General features: G+C 43.3%; 1 protein-coding gene across 1 annotated transcript in view; it reads right to left on the bottom strand.

Moving 5' to 3' along the window:
- Positions 1-24411, bottom strand: part of zfhx3b (zinc finger homeobox 3b) — a 138942-nt gene that overhangs the window by 50137 nt on the left and 64394 nt on the right. The window contains exon 5 of the mRNA XM_083969260.1: positions 10844-11075. Within this exon, the coding sequence (XP_083825386.1) occupies positions 10844-11075 (232 nt within the window). The remainder of the gene's footprint in view (positions 1-10843; positions 11076-24411) is intronic.

Raw genomic sequence — 24411 nt, forward strand, 5'->3', positions numbered from 1 at the left:
TTCTGGAAAATAAGTGTGTTTTCATGACTGAAAATCATTCATCACATACTTGCAAGACCTTGTGGCAACACTGCCTGGACTTACGGAGCAATCAGTTTTAATGCTTTCTCATTAAACGAGTGGATTCTTTAAAACTGATAACAGAAAAATACAAAGATCCTCTTCTCAGGGCAAAAACTATGAGAGGAGTGAATTTAAAACCAAACACAAAGCAGGAAAATGGTGCCTTTCCCTCACTATCTTTATCTTTTTAATAGTGTGGATAAGGAAGCAGGATTGAGGATGGTGATCGTAATGGTGGGATAATACAGGATAGGAAGAAAGCGAGGTTGAGGTGATCATGATGGGGGGCATGTTTGAGTCCCTTCCTGAGCACTGGTGGAGCGTGGAAGTGAAGCGTGGAGACAGAGTGGAACGGACAGGAGCTGACTGCAGAGAGCCAGAGAAAAGAGGAGCCCAGAACAAGAGCACAAGCTAATGCTATTGTGGTCAATGCACAATGGGTCCTGGAAAGTGACTGCAGAGGGCCCTTAAACAAAGAAGGCATTGCCATTCACTCTCCCCCACCCAATTAGATTCTTTAGCCCAGTTTAACATGACAAAAAACATAGGCCATTTTTCCTAATTCTGGCTGCTTTACTGGCCCCTGTGCCACCTTAAATCGAGTAAGCCTCAGCGTGCTGGCCTGCCTGTTCGACTGTCAACGACTTGTGACATGGATTCAAACACATCCACCGTATTCTCCCGTCTACGTCTCACACGCAAATATGTGCCCCATCTCAGCTTTCCCAAGTGCTTGAAATATTCAACATATACATGAGAGGAGCTCAATTCCAGACAACCCCCCCAGTCATCAGGCAACGTTAAGGTTAATCAGTGTCAGGATTTTGTTTTTTTCACTAAAAAACATGAATTTCAACCAGATTTTTTTGTACCCTTGTTATCAAAAGCTGGTGTGTTTTTTGCAGCAACAGGAGACTGATCACCACATATTACAGCAAAAGCCCACAGCAGCACAGAATATTCTGCTAAAAGCAGAAATGAGCTGATGATCATGTGCTTTTTATTCTGACACATTGTAATGTAAAGACAACAATATGAAGCTCATTAATGTTTTCATGGTTTATGTGAACAACTATTAAAACATGTTTGTAACATTAAGATATATGAGGATAAACGTCATGAGCCTTTCTATTTTCTGTCTTGGTTGGTGGTAATAAATAACTGATGACAGTTACTGTGTGTATATTTGTATTTCTTCTATATAGGTGTCCACACTATCAAGAGTGCACAAAACACATACCTGCCTTAAGAGGCTGCCTTAAACTGGGTGCAGTACAACTAGAGATGGGTAAAATTATTAAGGTTCAGCACAATGTAATTAGTGAACAAATTTATGTTGCATAAAATTATGTTACTGCTTAACATTTTACACCTCTCTTCTCACGTACATGGGGAAGGATTTTAGTTCCTGCTTATGAGATTAATGATTCAACAACAGTTTCCTCAAACAACTTAGCTTGTGTTCTTTTCAGATGGTCTCAGCTTTATCTCATAATTTCACACTCCACAGCTGAGCATTTCTTCACAGATTGATGTCAATATATTGTTTCAAAATGGTCATCTAAATGCACATATCGTAACAATATTAACAACGTAAATAAAAAAACTAAACAAAACAATCTTTCTTCTGAATGAAATAAATGCATCTTTACATGGCAGTACTCGGTCTAACCTAGTGGACTAACACAAACTGCACATCTCTCCCTGTTGACTGTGCAGCGCAGCTGAATTGACTCGATATGCTCTTCTGTATGCTTACTGAGCAAGGAGCATGAAAATTGACCTTTGCTTGCTTTCTAAACAGTGGATTATTCAACTTAATGCTTCCAATTGGTCAGGGTGGGGTTTTCTGCTGTTTCAAACATATTTCCCTTCCTCTTATTACTATCTACAGTATGTTTACAAATTCAGATTTAAATAAAAAGGAATCTTTAAAGGACTAGTAAGGGATCCACAAATGAACATGTAAAGACATAAAAAGGCATAAAATCTTTGTAGGATTTAGAAACCATCATAAAATGACGAAATATGCAGAAACTATTTTGAAACCAATGTGTAAAACAACACAGAGATGTTTTTCTTAAAACAATTACTTCTGCAGTTGCTTATTATTATATCCAAGAATAACATATTTAACTACTATATGTACACAATTCAAGTGTGGTTTTGCCCTTACTACAAGTTAAGGGCTCTTGTCCTGTACCATGCTGTTTTTAGTGTTGGGCAAACAAGCAGTGAAGTCTGTCAACCATGGATTCACATGCAAACTTTTATTGCTTTATTATCCATGTCTGTGTCATCGGATGCACGTCTTGCCAAACACATGCAGTTCTAGGGAGTGAGTAATTAAACACCATTGCTAGTACATAAAAAATCCTGTTGGTATTTGGAAGGGATTGATTATGGGTCCAAACCTCAGATACTGCTAACACAAATGTGTGTGTGTGTGTGCTTTTTTTTTTTGGTAATCACAGTGTTGCACTAAAACTCCCCCTCAATGGGCACTGTGGAACTTTATCTCCTCAGTGAGCATTTACAATGCAAATGAGTGGCTCCTCATTCGTTTTCCCTTACTTAAATATCATCAGTATCACTTCGCTCCAAATGGAAAGTGGGGAGAACACATCCACAGCCAACTAATAAAACAGCAGTGGCAGAGCAGCAGCATTTCCAGCCAAACAAAGAGTGACTGTGAGAGATAGGTCATCCACTGGACCAGGGGGGGACACCATAAATCTGATGGAATAAGAATGTCCAACATTGTCACAACACAAATACTATTTTGTCTCAGGCTGTCACTGGGCAGAAGACCACATCTGGTTAAACAGAGTGAGACTGTGGGCACAACATCCACAACATCCAGACTTCCTTTCTTCAACAAACAGAGCCTTAACAGGGTCGTTGGTGGCCACCACACAACAAGATATACTGTTATGTACTATATGTGCTCATCAACCACAGAGTCTTTCACAACAGACATCCCCAGATAACCACTGTCTTACTGTGTGCCACGTTAACCATAGAATTCCACAAAAGTAGGTAAGGAAGTGACCTGTGATCAATGGCGGCCTACTGTGTCCTGCACCAGTGGCGTTCCACTTAAAGTGGTGTGAGGATTTCTGTCCGTCACTGATATACTGCTGCAGAGGGACAAGGACACCAAAACCAGTGTAATTCCCAGTATCCATGCGTGGAAAGTTCCCCCCCCCCCCAAATGTCTCTCACACACACAAACACCATCACCGACATACAACAGAGTCTCCCTCCCACTCGTATCATCTTTTTGTGTTTTCCACCAAACTCATCCATTTCTCTTCACCCACCCTCCTCTCACCCTCCTCAGGTGGTGTGTAGTGTACTGTCAAGCACAGTGTGAATCAATGACTGGTGCTCACGCCCACAGGTAAAGGTCAGAAAGGTTCTCTACTGAATTATTTCTGCACTTCTCTCATTGCTGCCATCTGCCTGGCTGCTTTTAGTTGACGTGGTTGAGGCACTGGAGGGGACTCTTTTTTTGCTAATGCACTGAAAACATGGATGTGCATGTGTGTGTTTCGTGTCTATCCTGTATGTGTCTCTATCTTTTTTTTTTTTTTTCGTCTGTAAGCATGTTTTCTTCAGAGGCAACTAACATGACATGAATTTGCACATTAACCAACAGACACACACATGTAGTTACACACACACGCCCCAACACTTATGCACATTCTGTCTGCTACTCGTGCCTATCTATCAGAGTGGATAATGAATCACAACATCTGTGCTTTCAGCCAGCCATTGTTTCATCTCCCTTTATTCTAATGGAGCCTTCGAAGTGTGAGGGCAACATGCTGCTGGATGGGGCATCCTTCACTCTCTAGTTTTGTTTTGCTGTCAGCGAGGCCAATCGTCTCTGCTGGAGCCAGGGTGAACTCATCCATAGCACAGATCATGCCCTTTGATCCACCAGCTCTCTCTTGGGGGTACAAACAGCCTTATTAAAAATGGCTAAATAAAACTTTCCTCGCCTCGACTCGATAGTTCCCAAACTTTACCCCAGCTTCTTATGTGATGCTGCCTATGGTCAAATTGAGCTGCCTAATTCTGACAGCAAGCAGCTCTATTCACCCAATACCAAAACATAGTAACAAATGAAGCAATCTAAGTGTTTAACAATTTATTGGTTCTACTTCCTAGACTACCTGGCAAACACTTGCACTACAATCAATATCATAGATGAGAACATGCTGAATGTGAGATGATAATGTGCGCCTTAGGGGGAAATTCAAGTAAGTAGCATGCAGAAAACTATATAATAAACTATTACCAGTGAAGACAAGCCAAAAAAAAAGAGGAAATTGTATTTCTACTGTATCACAACCCCTTGCGAGATAATTTACCAACATGTACAGCATGTATAGAAAATGTGCTGGTAGTGCATTCTTTGAGAGAGACAATGAGCCATGTTGACTTGGTAATTATGGGGAGACACAATTGGCTCTTTGTGATTGTAATCATATTAAAAGGGTTAGTGGAGTTTATTTAGTTATATTTATTTCTGTCCAAGTAGATGTTGACAAAGCACAACATCATATTCTCTAACAAGAAAAGTCAGCCACTCATACATTTTAGACTCACTGGAAAAATTACATTCTGGACATTAACACCGACCTATACATACTGTAAGTCCTATGCTGTCAGACACATTTCATATGAATCAGTCATTAAAAGAGAAGAAACTGTCTAACGACTCTCCATCTTAAATGGACTTGTTTCTCCTTCATCTCATGCACCTGTATGGCAGTGACACGGCCGCTGCTATAATTAAACCCATCACAACCATTGTGTCTTTGTCACCTAATCTATTCTCTCCTCCCCTGTCTGTGTCTGTCTGTAACCACAGACTTCCCGCCCTCGGCTCTGAATGACAGCCCCTGTGGAGGCTGTGGTCACTCCACGTGAGTGACATGAGGGGCAGCAGGACTACTGCATTACCTCCTTCCCCTCCCTCCAAGCTCCTCCTGATCCTGCACCTCACACCACTGATCGCCACCTCTGCTCCAATATCCAGCAGCAAAGCCTCTAGGCCTGAAAATAGAACTCATTAACACGTTTAGTAAGTACAAATGAGATGACTGTCTCCTGATGGACTGTCTATCTTTTGGATCAGCTTTCAAGGAGAGTGTCTGGTAATGACAAGAGAGAGGGAAACCAATATTATAATGTGCTGCCGGTCTCTTCTGAAAATGGGCTTGATGACAGGGAGAGCCTCTTGCACCCACACACGGCCTGATTCTCAGTGTGGACACCTATGTGCGTGCTCATTTATGAGTGTGCGAGTTTGCAAAATAAAATCTGGTGCATATTGACACCCACATGACACAACCGACAGTGAAATCTCACACCGGTCATAAAACATACGGAGCACATACAAAGTGAACTCAGCCCGACCAGTCTGTCCATGTTCAACATACATAAAGAAGCTCTATTCGAAATTTTCCGATGCTCTGGACCTCACTGAATTTATCACTTATCTGACTTTCTATAAGAACATAAACATTCTGTCAAGAGAGTCACATCTTTGCCATTTGTGATGCCTCTCTTCTCCTTTAAATCTGGTACATTGTACAGGCTGGCACACTGAGACCCAGACTTTACCCACGTTCCACCCTGAGGGCAAATCTAGCCCGTATTTACAGAATGAGGATTCAGTCAGGAGGTAGTAAAAATCTGGACACCAGACATTTTCATTCACAGCCATCCCAGAATAGAATGGCGGCTTTCTGGTCAATTTGCTATTACAGGATGAGCCAGCAGAGGAATTCATACCAAGCCCGTCCATGAAGCAGAGGGCACAGGGAAAGAAAAGAGTTGCTTGTGTTAGTTAGAGCAGCAGGGTCATATGAATGCTGATACACAACTGGAAAATCTATAAAGCCATCATTTTGGCTTTTTAATAAACGTCTAGTCTTTTGTAATATTTTCAAAATGAAAAGTAATGTATTTATGAATTTCCTGGCACGTTCTGTGGACAGCAAACAATTTCCTATGCTGCCTAGATGCCCTTCGGACAAGGATTAGAAGGCAGGCGACTGACGGAGGCCTGACTGAGCTGTGGGCCCTCTGGGGCCCTGTTCATCCAGGCCTGCCCAGTCCTCATCCTCATATCCACTCTGCATCACCAGGGCAATAACAGCCTTTATTAAAAGCGCATTGCAGCAGTGTCTGTCTATACAACTTACTTTCAGATTGGCCATAATGTGGCATGTAGAAAGGGTCTAGTGGTTAGGGGCTACAATATCCTGTTTCTGGAAAGGTTTACTTTGCATTTTAACAAGCATGAATAAAGGAGGACATTCCAGAAATGGCTATCGTCTGTTTTGCTCTTGCCTGTGGGGGGGCAGAGGCTAGGACTATGGCCTTTGCATGCCATCAGAGCATGGTCTGGCTCACCTCTGATTTTACCTGGCTTTAACAGCTTTAGCTTAGCCACTGGATATGCACATACCTTAAGTATGTTGGCAGTGGAGGGTAAAGCCCTATTAATGTGTTGCAAAAAGCAGTTGGAGGAAAAGGACGAAACACAAATGTGAAGACATGGTCCAATATAACGCATATTAGACATCTGGTAAAGTAGGTTTGACAGCATAGAGGACGCATCCTGCCTAAAAATCATTGAATTTTAGAACGAGCTGCAAGGTGTTGTGCAAACCTGAAAATATGAGTGACTTTCCCCTATTTGCTTCATTAGCGTATTTCTCCATGTCACAGTCCATTTTCCTGCCTTTTTAGATTGTCTCAAGAATTATGCATGAGGAAGGGGGGGAGAGGGAGGCATGTGGGGAGAGAAGAGAAATGCCTCTGTTGTCAGGACAGGCCTTGCTATTAGGTGTGTGACCCTGACAGCGCACCCCTTTTAGCGAAACAAGCAATGGATCTCATATTGGATACCACTATTATGCAGTAATTTGTATGCATCCTTTCGTCTCATTTCCATTTAATAATGCACACAGCTCCCCTGCCCAGTTTCTCAAACTGGTCATTAAAAGTAATGCTGATCTAAACTGGGGGCTTAAGTTCCACTTACAAGCTCTCACGGTGTGGTGGATGAAACAACTGCAGAGTCAAAGTAAGATAACCCCTCCCCAAACCAGTCTTCGCCCTTGAATACCCAGGCCTCTATGTCTAAACAGACGGGAGACAATGACTGGTGGCTGCCCAGGCGGCCCCAGCCCCAGCCTTCTCCTTCCCAGCCTTCTAGGCTCACAGACAGGGATTTCCTCCTGCGATGAGAGCCAAGCCGTCACAGCCCAGCGATCAAGGGCCTGCCATCTGTGACTGAGGCAGATTTACAGCAGGAGCTAATCCACACTGTCAGCCACGTTTGTTCTCCATCTCTGCTTCCTCCATACACATACATACAAACACACACACATATGCCACCACTGAAAAATACTAATATTTTAGCCTTATAAAATGTTCTCTCTCCTGCTCTCTCTTTCTCTCTCACATACACAACAAAGCAAACATTTCTTGCAGAAGGGCATCCACCCTTCAGTGCAATTTAACTCTGCCCTTTTTAAAAGGCATGATCTCATTCTGTTCTGTGCTCAAAAAATAACTTTAGTCGATTAAATGTTAAGAAATGAGAAACCTCAATGTGTCATTGAGTTATATGCCCTGGTGAACATCATTCATATGAAATAGGGTCATCATACGCTCAAGTGTCACAGTAGTGCACACACGCAAGCTCCCAAAACTCGTTTCCCCCACTTCCTCTACATTTATTCTTGAATATTTTCTCATATTCTTCGTGTACAGTGCTGGCCTCTCTCTCACACACACACACCCTTATGCTTTACAATGACACTTGTCAGCACTCAGCAGTCACCATTAACCCATATACCTGACATCAACATGACACTAAGTTTTACTTCTTCTCTATAACCTCTAAAGCTAAAACATATTCTGTCCTCATGCTGTCAGACCCGCTGTCCTCACCAGTCAACGCTTTATGGGAGTTTAAACATTTCATTCCTGCCTTCTATGTCACATACATGCCTCTTTTCTATTTTTTGTGCACACCTGCCATCTCATAACGACCTGCCATCCGTAAAATTAGAAGACAACAGTGTTGCAGACCGAGAAATGGCTGAAGTCAACGCTGGGCTGTGTGGGTCTGGTGTCCCTCTGAGGCCTTCTTTCTCTCCCCATAGATAAAGGGTTAAAGAAGACAAATGGAGGCGGGGCCCACGGAGCAACATGCCTAAGCAGCACATTTTCAGTATGAGAATTAAAACAATGGAGGCCTGTTATCCCTGTGTTAGTCTAATTGGAAAGAAACCTCATTTCTGCTGTCGTTGCTCTCCTCGGACATTCAGCCCAGAGGAGATGTGGCACCAATCAAGTCTATGTTTGCTGCATGCTCATCAGCAGCATTAACATGCAAAGCTATGAAATGTAAAGTGTAAAACATACCAGATCATTCTATTATTGTCACCAATGGGTATCAGTCAACTTCATGTAAAGATTGCAGCACAAGGACACTATTGTCTGAAATCAAGAGATTTTTATAAAGGCATTTTGTCGTCGGCATTTTGTCTGCTTTGCACCTCCTTTCTGTGTAATGTTGTCATGTGTTTGATGGCAGAGAAGCACTTACAGGATCACAGAACAGCAGCAGGGAGGGAATTATTGTCTAGGTGACCCAGAAATCCAGGGGCAACTTTGTTTTAACAAGCCAGGGAATGTTCCACACTTTAGCAACTATGCCTTAACCACAAAAAAGAGCCCCGTGCCACAGAAGAGCTAGTGAAGAGGAAATCAAATATTACACAAGGAGGGAAGAGTTTCAACCCTTATTGCAGGGGTGGGGCTATGAGGTGGACTGGCGCAGCTGAGGCATCTGGGGTGTGAAATGGTAGAAGTGAGGGGTGTGGAGTCAGCAATTTCAGAGTTAATGATTAAAGACGCCTAGGTATGATCATTATTGAGATAATTTGATCAAGATGCTCGGTCAACACATTTCTTTTTTTCTTTTTCTTTTTTTTTTTTACACACTTCATTTTATTTAACTCACTTTAAAAAGAAACAAATGTAGATGTGTTGGATGGAAAACAATGACTAAGACCTAAATTATACTGAGTCATGATCATGGATTTTGTTTTTAAAAGCTTATCTGTCTGCAGCTTGTTCTAAGAACACAGTGAATTTTCCTGATGAAGGCTCATAATTAGTAACTCAAAAACAAATTATATTACACAGCAGTCAAATAGTCCCTAGATTAAAGGCAACAATAGAAAGGCATTAACACCAATCCTGATAATGAAGCATCATCAAAACACACAATCATACTATAAAGACATCAAATCTCAAGCGCACTGAATACCAGCTAAAATTCAGTTTCATTAATATTTTGTTAGATACTTGCGGTCTGCTTGAGTATGTGAGGGTTATTGGAATTTGATTGAGCTCTGCAGGGGAGTAACCACTGTCTACACGTGCATGTGTGTGTATGTGCAATGATACTGCCCACACACAGCCCTACTGCAGAGGCCCATTACCAAACCTGAGGCTCAGATCTCTCACCCTGGCACAAACATAGGCATCTAGCACATCAAAGGTTAAAAAAGAAACAAAAAACAGGCCGATAAACACATTTATTTGCAAACAGCACAGCTCCTCCTGTCTGAACACAAAAAAGGAAATTCCCAACCCCCAACCCTTTTAACCTAAATGGCCCTTCCCCTCTTGCCTTCGCATGTTCGCTTGTCCACTGTACTGTAGTCATTAACATATTTGGAGTGCAGCGAGCAGAAAGCTTAATTGTCCCTAATTGCTCAGCTAAATATGTTCTCTAATGATTTGCTTCAGATCTGTGACTGCCTTTTGCGCAATTTCCCGGCCGCTGGCTTCATTATCCCTGCCTCCTTGGAACAAAGCATCTTCACAGGCTGGCCTTTTTCCCCCCTACATAACACAGACAGCAAGTATGTGTGCGAGGGAAGTAATGGTTCCCTCTTGGAGGGACACACAATAGAGCCCCTTTGTCAGGGCACAGGAGTTAAAGTGATTAGAAAACCAAATCTCTGCTAAGAAAGAGTGTTAATTGACCACAGCTCACTATTCCTAATCAGTCCATAATAAATGAGCAGTCAAAGCACTTTGTTTCAGACCTGCTACTGTTGTTGTAGCTGTGTCTGTTTTGTGGTGTTCTTGTTGTTGTTGCAGCTGCTGCAGTTGTTCAACTCCTCCTCCTCTGGCTTTAATGCTCTGTCTCAATATGTTTTTAATGGCCAAAAACGACAGCTCCTGTTAGCAGTGCAGGGCGCAGGGCCTGCAGGAATATTTTGTGTAAATGATATTTACACCTAAAATTATTCCAAAAATACCTGGCAACGTGCCATGTAGTGTTCTCCCTATTTAAAATGTGTGATCTACATTTGAGTATTTCACATGAATTTCACTTATGACTGTGCCACTTCTTTTGAAACAAAAACAACAAACAGTACAACAACAATAATAACACTAAACCCTACACAAAAAGGATTTTGTTGTCTTTTCCAAATAGATGCTATCCATTAATTATGCAGATTCTATGGAGAGGGATATCAAGAGGAAAGCAAGTTGCCAGTTCCGATGCCAAATTCTGACAAATGAGGCAGAGAGTGTCTCAGTTGTGCGAGAGGTTGTGTGTTTGTGTGCAAGAGACAGAGTGACATTGGTAAAGAGATCAAGAGAGAAAAACAAAGAAAAGGAGACACAAGAGATACTAAATAGGGCCACAGGGGCAGGTTCTGACCTGTATCTGAAGAAGGGCATTTGCGAATGGTGAAGATGGAACTGAGGTCCTCCTCTTCCTCCGGCAGGCCCTTCTGCAAGCGCTGCAGCTTCCTGAGGCTCTCGCTGCGCTGGTGCTTCATGGAGCGCACATGCTGGATCAGGTTGAGCTTGGCCTTGGTCGAGTAGTTACACAGCACACAATGGTAGTAGCAGGCATCACCCTCCACCGCGTTTTCGTGCTGCTGCAGGTGCTGTGGGAGGGGATGGAGAGGGAGAGAGAGAGAGAGAGAGAACGAGAGATAGAGAAAGAAAGAAGCAGAGAGAAAGAAGAAAAGAGAGAGAAAGAGGTTATTGTAGATGGCAGAGAGCTGGCTAGGCACTACCGACTCACTTTCACTCACACAGTTGGCAAATGAACAAATCAATTCCCAATCACAGCCCTGTTGTTTAACATCCAGACCTCTTCCACTTCAGGACAACTGTTTGGACTGCGCACTTTGCCTGTGTGAGTGTCTGTATCAGTGGGCTAACAGGACAGGAGAGGCCTGGGAGGCACGCAAATCTCAGGGGCCCGAGGGTGGGCAGGAATCGCATCAGCCACCCTTCAGAAGCTGAGGGTCTACAGCCTCACAGACGGAAGGGAGCATTGATCCCCTTCACTCAACAGAAGCCTCTCGTCTCTGAAAAGGAAACTCCAAACATCTGCCTGTTTCACGCATGGGATACTAAATATTGATCATGGCGAGTTAAATCCTGGCTCTCTCATAGAGAAAGGGAAGCAAAGTCAGCCAGTGGTGAGACAGGAGGGGGATTGAGCACATTCTGAGAGAAACTGGAACATTCCGCAACAGGAGGACAACCTTCAGAGGACAGGAAATCAGCACCAGTATTGACCTGTCAACCCCAGCACTTCCTCCAAGAATCAACAGCAGGCCTAGTCCAGTCTCCAGGCCACCCTCCGTAGTGTCACAACATGCCTGTAACACCCTGTAGTGACACCATACCACCACAACCTCTTGTCACACCACAGAGCTCCAGTCTAATTACCTCCTGCATGGCTCAATCAATGATGCAAGGCCAACACAATATGGCTGGGCCTGGTGTGAGCAACACAGTTATTGACCATTACCCTAAAGCATCACACTGATGGCTTCTGCATGTTTACAATAAAAGCCCCAGACTCAGTATGGCGACTTGCGTCAGATCTGTCATGTGCTTCTTCTATATCAAACTCTGCCGTCTTGCTGTGGATTTCTGTGGCTACAATCAATGTCAATCACCAAAAGTTTTCCTCCTTTTACTCTAATCCCCTTGGCTCCCATATCTCCTGTGAGACATGCTGAGACAACAACAAACTAATTGTACACTCTAATACGTTCACAAAAAAGTCATTTGATGAATATAGACACTTAAAAAGCTTTTTAATACGTGCATGTAAATTGTGATGACAATTATGCTTATTAAGGCCATCTCTAACAAGGTAAGATGCACGTGGAAATTAACCTACAGTAAGAAGAAGCTAATTATTCACATCATCAACAGTGCTGAAAGCTTGTAATTGTAATTAAAGTCGGGTCTACTCAGTATTTTCGGATCAGAGTATAAATTTCCCTGCGGTCATTTACTTCAGGCTTACACCTAAAAGGTTCAGAAAACTGAATCGCTCATCAAGAAGAAACTGAACTGTCCTCTCCTGCACTGGGTGCCTTGTTTGCCTGGCTGTAAAATGTAAAAGCAATGGAAACATTAGACATTTAACCACATTACAGCCAAATCAGGTGTTGACAGGCTGGCGAAAAAAAAGTCATAACAATATTATGCCTCCCTAAAATGCTCATGTCCCCTTCTCCTAATGTTTAATTTTCTGGCAATATTGTAATATTGCTATGGGGTTTTCTGAGCTATTGTATTTCATTCTCTTTGGTTTCATATTTCTCACTTCTACACCTAAAATGTGCATTAAGACACCGCTTCCAGGAAAAGGAATAGGAGTTTTTTTTTCTCCTCCTTTTTGTGAGCCCCACAGCTCAGAGTAATAGAGTTATTAGGTGATTGTAAAAGGCTGTGTGTCTCTGTGTGCTCTCCTTTCTCGCCTCGTTTTAAGCCATCCATGATGTCATGAATAGGTGTTGCGGGATATTGTGGGAGCCCTCCTCCTTCTCCTCCTTTTTCCTCTGTGCACAAATATTGCATCAGAACTAAGGTAGAGGGAAACCTGAGAGACAGATTCAGTTATAGATAGCACCAAATCCATCATGCAAACTACTCTTAGTCACAGCAGATGTCTTGCATTAAAAAAAAGAGAGTTCTTGCCGCAAATGACTCAAGGCTGCAAAAATCTACAAGAAGACAAGTTTTAAAAAAAAATGACAGCACCTGACCGAAACTTCAAAGACAGTCTCAGGGGGTAGAAAAAAAAATTCTGGGAGTTTTATAGTTTCCCATAAAAACCACAGGGTTTATATAGGAGTGAACCTGAGACTGCCTGCCCCAGAATCAGCCATAATTCACAATAAACCTGACTGGCCAGGAAGATGGCCTTAACAGGGCCAAAGCTGGTCTGCCCCAGTGCTTGTAGCTCTGTCTACAAAGTCAAACGGTTACACCTGTAAACCACAACTTTCACCATATCTGCACTGGCCATGACCCAAGGTAGTCTGGGGGTATTTTAGAGCCAGTGAACAAGGTAAAAGATCAAACCAATGACGAGTGATCAGTGAGGTGGGTCCCAGGTCATTCAGAGGCAAAATAACACCTTAGTTTCTGGATGAGGATAAAGAAACCCATGAAAACAACAACCCTCTGATCATCACATGCACAGATTTTCTCCAATATGGATTCTCACTGGATTCCTGAGGAATTATCCATGTGAGAGACCACTGGGATAATATCTAAGGGCATAAACACAGTATGGACACAGTCTGTCTCCTTCCCCCCTCCACACACAGATGCGTGCACACACCAACACACACACACACACACACACACACACACACACACACACACACACACACACACACACACACACACACACACACACACACACACACACACACACACACACACACGCTTTGAATGTGAAACATAATAATGCACGAGACAGGGCCTATGTCTGTTTCCTATGAACCTGCAATGAAGCCCCTAGTTGATAAATCACCTCCAACTGGAGTGCAGGAATTTGGCGGCTTAATGAAAAAGTCATGTTGAGCCGGGAGGAGTTGGTCGGCCAGGCTCTGGGGTTTCTAAGCGCCCTATCACGGCCCCGACAGAAGGGGAGCTGTGGAGCATAATGGGAGGAAACTGGCTGGGTCAGTGGCATGGATTCAATACCACTGAACTGTCTGGGAATTTGCACCAGTCATATAAGAGATAGTACAAGCGTGTGACTGCCTAGAATGCAGTGATGTACTCAACAGGGTGACATGCGGTGTGCATGCGGATTTACTGTGTGTGGTCTGATTCAACAGATAAGATCACAAAGGCACATTGATTGTAGGAACCTTAAAGATGTTTTAAATCAGTCATTTTGTGGTTATCTTCAAGTGTTTTACACAAAAGATGCAAAGAAATCCATTCAAGGAATTTTCTTAAACAGAGACTTTATGAGACAGACTTTGTGATACTAAATTATCTATTTTTTAAAACAATTACCCTGACAGATCACCTTTAATTAGTTGTTTTTTTTCCTGCTGGAAGCCCAGTTCTAAGCTTTGTTAAATACCACAGTGGTTTTCAGAGTTTAAAAATGCAATCATAGTTTTTCAAGCCTCTCTCTTTGATGGAGCACCTTGTCTCTTTCTGTGGAGGCTGAAGCAGTGCTCTGTGCTTTTTCAGGTAAAGAGGGGCAGGGGCGGTGTGGGCACCACCCCATCCTCTCTCTCACAACTCCACAGTGCACCTTGCTCTCTGAGTGGGCAACACACGCCTGTATCGGTTTCACCACCCACCCAGAGCACTGCATACATCTGCATTTCCATCCACTTAAATGCAAAGTAAAAGTGCACCTTTAACACAAAACAGTGTGGTTGCTGAGAGAGTCCAATTCACACAAGATGGAGGTGGGTATTACTGGAAGGGTGGAAGGGAGACAGAGAGCCAGTAATTCCAAAGAATAGCTCCCAATGGAGCCGAATAATGCAGCATCGACGCGCAAAACACACGTACAAATGTAAAGAATATCAGAATTGTACACGCAGACATTCACGCATATACACACAGATTCACACACACTCACAGCCACATACCATTATGATCATACCCTAATTTCCACCATTAAATTTGGCAGTGCTGTTAATACAAAATTAATGCATTAAAACAGATGACGATCTGTGAGCTAAATAGCTATCAATTCTAAGAGAGCTGCCAAATTCCCTCTGTGAGAGAGCCAGTGAGTATCAGCCTGGATATTGCTTTGTAATTGTCTCGCTGATTCTCGGCACTAAAAGCTGTGTGTGTGTGCACGTTTGTGTGTGTGCGCATGTGTTCAATGTGTTCTTCATGGGAGGTTTACACAGGTTGCAAAACTTCAATTCACACCTGAAGCCATGCACCGCAGTAGATCTGGCCTGTGCGCTGATACAGATCAGAAGATAGCATCCACCAAAATCAGACGGGAGGGTTTTCTCTATCACCTGACATGAAAATGTACAAACTAGTTCCTGGCTTGAGACGTGTTAGAATGAGTAAAGCAGCACCTTTGTTCTTCAGAAACAGTGATGTCATGGCAGAAATTATAATGAATGAGGTAACTGTATTTCTCTCTGAAGGGAGACAATGTAATGTGCCTGCTGGGCTGAAACATGAACTGTGGCCAAAGGGAGAAGAAAACACCTTTGTGTCTCATTACACATGAACAGCTATAGCACACATTTATATTTAGTGTGTACATTTTCTCATTTATATATTTTTTGCTATCATGTTGCATCCAGAAGAGAAAATCTAAATTGTCCAATTGCTGCCTAATTCTGAAAGTTATAAATCAGGATTAAACTAAATTTTAAAACCGATTATTTTAATGATGAGGATTAAGTTTGGTGTTAAATTCTGGAGAATGAAAATAATTCAATGTACAGTAATGACCCCTTTCTTCACAGCAGCAGTGTTTTTCTACATGTGCAGAGATTTGTCAGGGACTTGATTCTCATAAATCTGCACTCTGGGATTCCCCTGGAATGTACGCAGGTTATTTAGCAAAGCAGAGTGACTGGAGTCAGCGAGTGCTTGCAGTTTGGCCAGTGATTCCCTGTCTGCCAGCAGTACGAACAACAGCTCCAACCACAGAGGCCCCACTGGGTGCCAAGTGTGGTGGCTGCTTTGAATTAGCCACTGCATGCTGCAACATGCCGAAAAGTTAGGTTGTGGCTTAAGGGGGCTGTGTATTCCAGGCACAAACTGTCTATACCTACTGCCTCCTGAACCTCACTCCATCCGTGTCCTTTCCTCCCCTTTACTGCTCCCAATCCCTGCTACCCCTCCACCCCATTCTGTCCCTCTGCCTCAGAGCCCATAATGTGGTAAGTTGCTTCCTCTATTGCTTTGCTGTAGCAGTGATCCATCGCTACCAGTGAATAAAAACAGGCTGCATATTTGTCTCTGGAAGGGAAGAGAGAAGCAAAATGGACCTCTGCGTAGCAAGGGAGGGCAGTAAGGTAAAGATGGATCACTGTAGGTGTCCTTGGAGAGGATGACTTAACACAGACCCATGAAACAAAGTAGCCTGAGCACGGTCATAGAGACACTTAAAGACAATACAGCTGCTGGTATTCCACACCCACCACTCTTACTTACTTTAACATTAAATAAAGCAATAATTATTGAATTCCGTTTGAATGAGTAAGATGCTAGAAAGTAAACAATGGGAACATAATTGCAGAGGGAAGGCAATCAATGCAGGCAGTCATTTGGGCCATGTTGATTGTGTAGGCTGCTGTATGTGCTCTCTGTGTGTGTATGTGTGCACATTTGTGTAGCCATTGCAAGTCTAAGGTGAGCTAAAGGGAGTATGTGCTGTGACAAGGAGCTGAGTAATACACTCTCCCATACACACGCACAAAACAAGAGCTGGGTAATCCCTCCTTCAATAATGACCCAGGGCTCTAAACAATAGCTCTCAATCAGCTGATCAATGTGTCCACATAATTCATGTGCGAGTCACTGTCTTTGAAAGGGGTGGAGGGGGAGGATAAGCAAGCGGGCGGTAGAGAGATCAATGTCCTGTGTGGTGATAACGAGCCTGGGCCTATATCCACAGGAGCCCCACACTGGCGTCCAGGGTCTCTCTCATTAAGAACATTTGGATAAGCATGACTATACATACATAATGTGCACTTCTAAGCCAGATAAACACATTTCACCCCCCCCTTCTTAATGAGCTCGGTTCTGCATTTGTGACATACAGCAATGACTCCAAAGCAGGCAGGATATGATGTCAATCCCCAAATAAGAAAAAAAAAGAAAAAAAAGAGTAAAGCAAATTAACAGCAAGCTGTTGGCCTCCTCTTTCAGTAGCTAATTAACAGCTTAACCTCCTGGTGCTTTTATGAAAGCCATACTGGGAGGAGCTTGCCAAAATTGCAGTACAATAAGTCTGCCTGCAGGAGGCGAGGGCAGGGTGGAGCCGTGGGGGTACCCAAACAACTGTTACAGCCACTTGATGACATGTGTACTGGCAAGGTACCATCTGGAAGCTGAATGGGGGCAAATCAGGACCTGCCCTGGCCCTTCTCTCCATTACTCACAGCACTGTGTCAACATAACAACCCTCCATTTTGGACAGTGGTGACAATAATTACTTGTAGAGGGAAGAACATTTTTTTTGATTTTCATTGGAAAAAACAAAACAAAAAAAACAGGAAGCACAAAGCAGGCTGAACAGGTTGAGATGAGATTTTGAGTGAATACTAGTCCACCGAACCAGTGTTGCGCTAACTTTAGTCACAATAAGGAGTCATGACATTGGGGAAGGGAGAGAACAGGTTTTGGGATGTAACAAATCTTTTAGCTGTGATAGTGGCAGCAGGAAAACAAATAACAAAGAGCAGGAACTTCTGTGTGAAACCAAGGCTAGACTGATACTTAAGTAAAGGAGATATGAAACAAACAGGTTTGTGGAAAACACACACACACACTTGCAACTTCAACAGCGCCAACCTAACTTCACAAATCTCCAACAACACAGTATCTCAATATGCTTCATAAGCAGACAGAGACGACTGCACCCACAGGCCATTACACTGGCATTACACTACAAACCACTCGCTGTCTTCTGGCTGAGACATTGGACAGACACAGAAGACTTCAATCTGAATCTCATCTAACATGACTCCAGGCTTTACATGTTTAAGTATACAGCCTTTTCACATGCTTCCTGTAATGAAGTTAGGCCGACTAAAGACACCTAAAGCTATCAATCAAACAGAATCTGCTTGAACAAATTCATGAAAGGCACAATACGAGCTGTCTGAACAGAGCTATGCAGAAGTGGACTCGGCTGTACTGTAGGCCATTGATGTGTAGCCTGTACCCACACAGCTGACAGGAGTCTCAGACACCTCACTGCCTCTCATTTGTCACTTGCCAGTCAGACAATAGCATCGCGGCCTTGCCTTGTAGACCAACTCGGAATCTGAGCAGCAAAAAGCTTCTTAGATGGAGACGAAGGATGAAAAACAGTTTGGCGAGGGCAGAGGGGAACGAGCCCAATAAGAGTGAGCGAGACAGTGAGTCGGGGCATAGGGGGGGGTTGTTGGATTAAGATACAGGCAAACACCACTTGTAATGATTAATGCAGTCAGTGAGAATTAAATTCAGAGCAGGAACATTACCCAAACACAATTAGTCCTCGAGAACAAACATCACACTATGCTGTGAATGCAGATTCATTGCCATATCATTGTGAGGGAGTAGCCATCAGAAGTCAAAAGGACTCCAGAGGTAAAACTTAACATGTCAGCTGTGGTTTTCTGGAGTGTCAGTGTTGCGATTATGTGTCCCCTTCCTACGTTCCTGGCTTCTATGACCCAGAAAAAAAAGCCCTTAAATGTGCCCACAGCGGTAGGGTTGACCAAAAGCCATGCTTACTGAACTGCAGGTCTGCCCACGCTCTTGCTTCTAAGCCTATTGTCATTAGTTGATCTCCTGTTCCACCTTTTCGCTGACGTAACGGCAGAGAGGAGACACAGAATACAGTCTCCTCCGGCTTGTATTATCTAGCTTTCACCCCTGGCGTTCTCAGTTTGGTAGTGTAAATATTTCATTACCACATAATTGGTTGCTGCTTCAGGCTACGCAATAAGGCTGTGATAGCTTTAACGCTGTATGTTTTCTCACTATCCTGTATCCTTTTTTATGTAAAATTCATAGAAGTGTGTTTTGGGGAGCGGGTGTGGGAGATCTCATAAGGGGAAATGTTTAGTTGTTCGTGCACTGCCCTCACACGAGTTCGCTAGAGACACCAGCTAATTAAGAACAGTGATGATGTGCTCAGCCAGTGTCAATATTTAACCCAGTCTTACACAGCTATCTTTATTAGCAGCATTGCACTGACAAAAGGAGCAACATGGCCTTTGAGAGGTCCTCTTCTTAAAATGAAAATTAATGAGTGGGGTTGAGTGGAGGTGAATATACAGAGTAGGTCTATATGTGGAACATGAAGTACCTTGTTGGAGTGGAACTGCTGTTGAGGGTTCTTCAAGCAATTCATACACCAAACACCCACTGGTTTCACCTGTCAGCTCCTCTATACCAGGAAACTGAAAAGCTGCAACTTAATGACTGAAACCCTGACATTTCACTTTTGATATGGAGAACAAACTAGAAATAAAAAGCTAAACAATGCAAGTGATATGAAAAACAAACCTGCTTCTGTCAGATGATATTAAAAAACAATACAAATATGAAATAAAAATACCCATATCCTCTGAATCTTCCTGTTCAATCTTCTGTTAGAAATCTGTAAGTCTTTATTACTTTTTTTTTTTTTTTTTTTAAATAACGTTGCTGTAACCAAAATGTAGAAAGTCACAGCTGTGGTCTCTCCCTCATAAGGACCAAACTTTGATTTTTTTTTCTTCTTCACAAGACCCATAGTAGCCTTTGACCTATGCCCACAGGGAGATAATGCACTTCTGTTGAAAAATGGTGCTCCGTGCAGTGCCCCCCTTCTTCCCATGAGCATAGCCAACTCTATCACTAATACATATGGACCTTGCTAACACTGGCTTCTTTACTCATTAGCCAAAGAAAAAAACATAACTCCACTTTCCATAAAAGAGAAACAAAAGTGCTCATTGATCAGTGAAATCAATTTAGGATCAATAACCTAAACCCTCATCATTTCCAGAGCAGCATAATTGCAGCTGAGATATAGTTGTCATCACTAAAAATCAAACACAGACCAGACTAATTGGAAGAGGCCTATTGCTTTGGCCACGCTGGCAAAAAGCTTCACAAAGCCCCAGAAAGACTTGTGATAGCCAGTCACTAGAGCTTCCCAAAATAACTGTTCATGCCATTAGCAAAGTGTCATCATGGAGGTCACCGTGCTGGCTGCCTGTTTGGGGACATCTAATACAGGGCATAGCGAGCTACCACACAAGAGTGCTTTGTATCCCTTCCCATGTAACTTGTGCACATAAGTTATTAAACCCTAATTTTATAGGACACCTTGTGATTTTAATCTAATGTTTTGGAGGAATGTCCTTATTAGACAATTTGTTGCTGACCTCTGTGTTAAGCAATGGTCAGAAAAAAAGATGTCATTTTCCACTCCAGTAGTTGAGCACTGTAAAGAGGCTTAGAGAGCTGGTAAAGCAAAGAGGCGTGCCTGATATAATAGATATTTCACAGGCTGGCATTGCTGCCAAGCTGCCCTTACTGGCTACACCATATACACAGCTCAATCGTGCAAAAAATCTCAAACTATACTTCAAAGCCTACCACTTTTCCCCTTCCTGTTTATTGATTAGATAGAGCTCTTGTTCAGTAATTGTGCAGTAAATCAAGCATGGTGAGCACTAATCTCAACCCCGGGAGGAAAGTGTTAAAGGTAAAACCTGCTGAAAAGTGCATAATTACGGTGCTGTGTTCAGCCAGGAGAGAGGATATACTCCTCCCTCTCACATTTCTCACTCTCTGCCTGCGCAACCAGAGGCAGCAGGGAGAGGGGTTGGCAGAAGAGCAACGGGAAGTGTATACAGTTTCTAACCACCTCTCACTCCCTCCCTTACTCTTTTAATCCTTCTCCCTCTCAGTGCATTCCCAACCAAAGCGCCGGGGGCGCCATGCTTGTAAAGAAACCACAGCCTTTTGAGTGCCTCTTGTATTTACAAACGGAGGCATGTTGGAATCAAAGGCATTACCACATGACATAACACATTAAACAGTTGGCAGATTGAGAATTTATAGACTGAATAGATAGTGAGTGGGGTAAACAGGAATAGTGCCATTGTTGGATCAGTTTAACAAGCTATACTTGGTATTAGAGCCAAACTTACCTAAACCAGAGCACAGGAGAGGAGTCAACTGCAGCAGCTCCCTCCTTTCCCTTGCTTTGCCTTCCCTCTTAACACACAGCTCAGACTACACTCCAGGTGGAGACAGCTATCACTTTCCCATCAACTTCCTGTTCCTCTTGTCTCTCCACCCCCCTTTTCTCTCCGCTCTCTCACTCCCAGCTGCACAACTTGGTTTTCTGTGCCATGTTTGAAGAAATACAAAGCTGTATCTTTTCCCACATCTTTTGAAATACTCAAATCTGCAGTTAAGGGATTTTTTTTGCTCCTTATCCCTCTTTCTCTTATCCTCCTCCCCCAACACTTTCCCTTGTTGCTGTTCTGCCTAATCTCACCTCAGTTTTTATTTCACCCTCATCAGCAGGGACCTAAAAATAAATGATAAATGGAATATGATATTTTAAAGTCTTATCTCTTATCTGTTCTTACAGGGGGAAAAATAGGGTAGTTAATCCTGCAGATCCTACTCAAATTGATTAATCAGCACATGCGGACAATCAAATAAATGATTAATATTCCCCAGTCCTGTGGTCGGACAGTTACCCCTGAAACCATCAGTAATAATTCAGTAACCCTTCCCAGACCACAGGCTGCAGCTAGTCAGCTTCACTCAGCATCAGTCCTCTGATGTTCAGCAGGACTTTGAACTCCCTGCACAGAAACTCAGACACACCAGGGGTAAAACAATCTGCAGTCTACTCTCTCTCCAACCCTCCTACAATGCCTGACTACCTGATCAGACTCACCATATACAATGCATTTACAGAATTTAGGGAGAGGAAGAGCAACATATATGATAAAGGAGTAGCCTACCTCATATGTGCTACATAAACTGATCTATATTCTCCAGTTTTGCAGTAACTGCACAGGCAGACTATTATACAGCACAAAAAGAACTCTCTCAAAGTGTTGCTATATAATAATACAGAAACCAATTATAAAAATATCCATTCCGCCATGCAAAAAAAAAAAGCACATGCATACCTGGAATAATGTTATGTAAGCTTTAGGTGAAGTGCCTAAAAAAATAATGCCACTGTGTTCCCATAGCTAGAGAACCAGATGTCTCCGGGCACTCACACACAGACAGACTGACAGAGAGGCAGGCTGTTTAGCAGCAACTCTCCCAGGCCTAACCACACTGAGCACACCCTGTCCTGCTGCTGGACAAAGGAGGGAATCTCCATTGAAAAAGGCCTTCTTTTCTCTCCCATTACCCATGCTATTCTCCCTCCCACAGAGGTCAACGAACAGCCATCTTTGTGGCACTCCTCTGCATCTGCCAGCTATAACTGTTATTAATCAGGAAGACGGCCAGAGGCAGAAGAGTGCACCTCTTGCTCCCCCACATTTGCACCCAGGCAGGGAATGAATGGTAGTGGTGGGGGTGGGTGTTGGGGTTGGGGTTGGACGGGAGATATATGTGCATATGCACGTGTATATGACTTAGGAGGGGGGGGGGCACAGGGTAAACACTGCTTGTAGGTGTGGAATGTCTGCTCTGCTCCTAGCGGGCCTACAGTGCTACAGCTGTGAATCTGTGCGTCTGTCTCTGTCACTGCTTGGACAGATGAAGTTATGCAAAGCCAGTGCTCTACTCCAGAAGACAAATGCATATATACAGTGTCCACACACTGCCCCACTCCACCGTAATCCCGCCGTTTTGCCATACAGGAGACTTGTTCTTTGTGTTGCGTCTGACCAGCTGGTTGGCTGAATCAGCATGTGCAGCTGTCTACTGTGACGAACACTATTCCACCACAACCAGGGCATGGTAACTCTTCATTGCATTGCTATGTTTTAATATGGCTGCCTGGCATTACTACAGCCATTTAAAATCCATCTAGGAAGCCACTGACCTCAGGGGAGTCCACACAGGCTGAGAGCAGGTTGAGTTTTAGCTATAACACATATTGATGGCCTTTAACTAGTGTTTGAGAACCTTGGAGGGTGGTGCTATAAGAACTGCACTCGCAAGTGGGGGAAGACCGAGCCCTAAAGTGTGAGTGGCTATTCGGTACTCTTGCCAATATGCCTTGTGATATATAGCTTTGTCTTTAATAGGTATGAGAATGGTGTGTAGGGCAGTGTCGTGAAAAAGCCTCACTTTTACATAAGCGTTACAGTTCACTTTGATCTCCTCTCTTGCTCCACTGTTTATAAATCAGCCACACAAATATTTATGAGCGGAACGGGGAAAATGGCTGGTCTGGTTTGTATCTCTGCCCTCCTACCCCCCCCTCCCTCCTGCGTCCACCCCCCGCCCTCCCTGTGGCTGATGTGTGGATGAGGCCACCGCAGACGCAGAGCGAGCGTATAGGCCCCAGGCCACATCCATCATATCGGTTCTGTCTCTGGCTATTGTGTGGGCCCTGGAGAAAGCTGACCTAACCAAACCAAGTGGCAGAAAAGACGGCACATTTACTATGAATAGAGGATGAAACTATAAAGAAAACCATATATTACTCGTCCCTGACTTCACTTGTGACAGACGCTTCATAATAGTTCAGCGAGCACCATGTCAGTGCATTTTGTGTAGACAACTATGCACGTCAATGCAAGCGTGTGTCTATGTGGGGGGTGTGTGCATACAAACATATTCATGCTCCTGACTAATGCATCACTAGTTCGTCAGTAATAAAGATCAATAAATTAAAACAGCCATGTTCAATACTTATTGCCTCTGCCTCACTTTTAGCTCACCTATCTGTTTCTGCCTACAACGCACTCAATGGGACAGGCCCAGAGCCTCTGGATCCATATGCTTTAATTGCTCCCCCCAGTCTTGACCTCTGATCCAGATCACTCTGATATACAGCATCTCTATTAAATTGGGATGTAGGTAAATATTCCTCTAATGACCCTGAGTTTTCGCGACACCACTGAAAATGGAGGGGGAAAAAAAAATCAATCTTCTTTTTTTCCTTTTTGCCCTTCACTGACTCTATTAGTTGCCTTTTTATCTGAGGGCTGACTCCAAAAATGTGGAGGGAGACTGAGCAGAATGGAATGTCTACTCTCATTTTGACAGGGCAATGGACTTTACTGAGATGCATTTCGGTACTGAGGAGATTAC

This window comes from Trachurus trachurus, assembly GCF_905171665.1.
Source record: "Trachurus trachurus genome assembly, chromosome: 3".
NCBI classification, from domain to species: domain Eukaryota; kingdom Metazoa; phylum Chordata; class Actinopteri; order Carangiformes; family Carangidae; genus Trachurus; species Trachurus trachurus.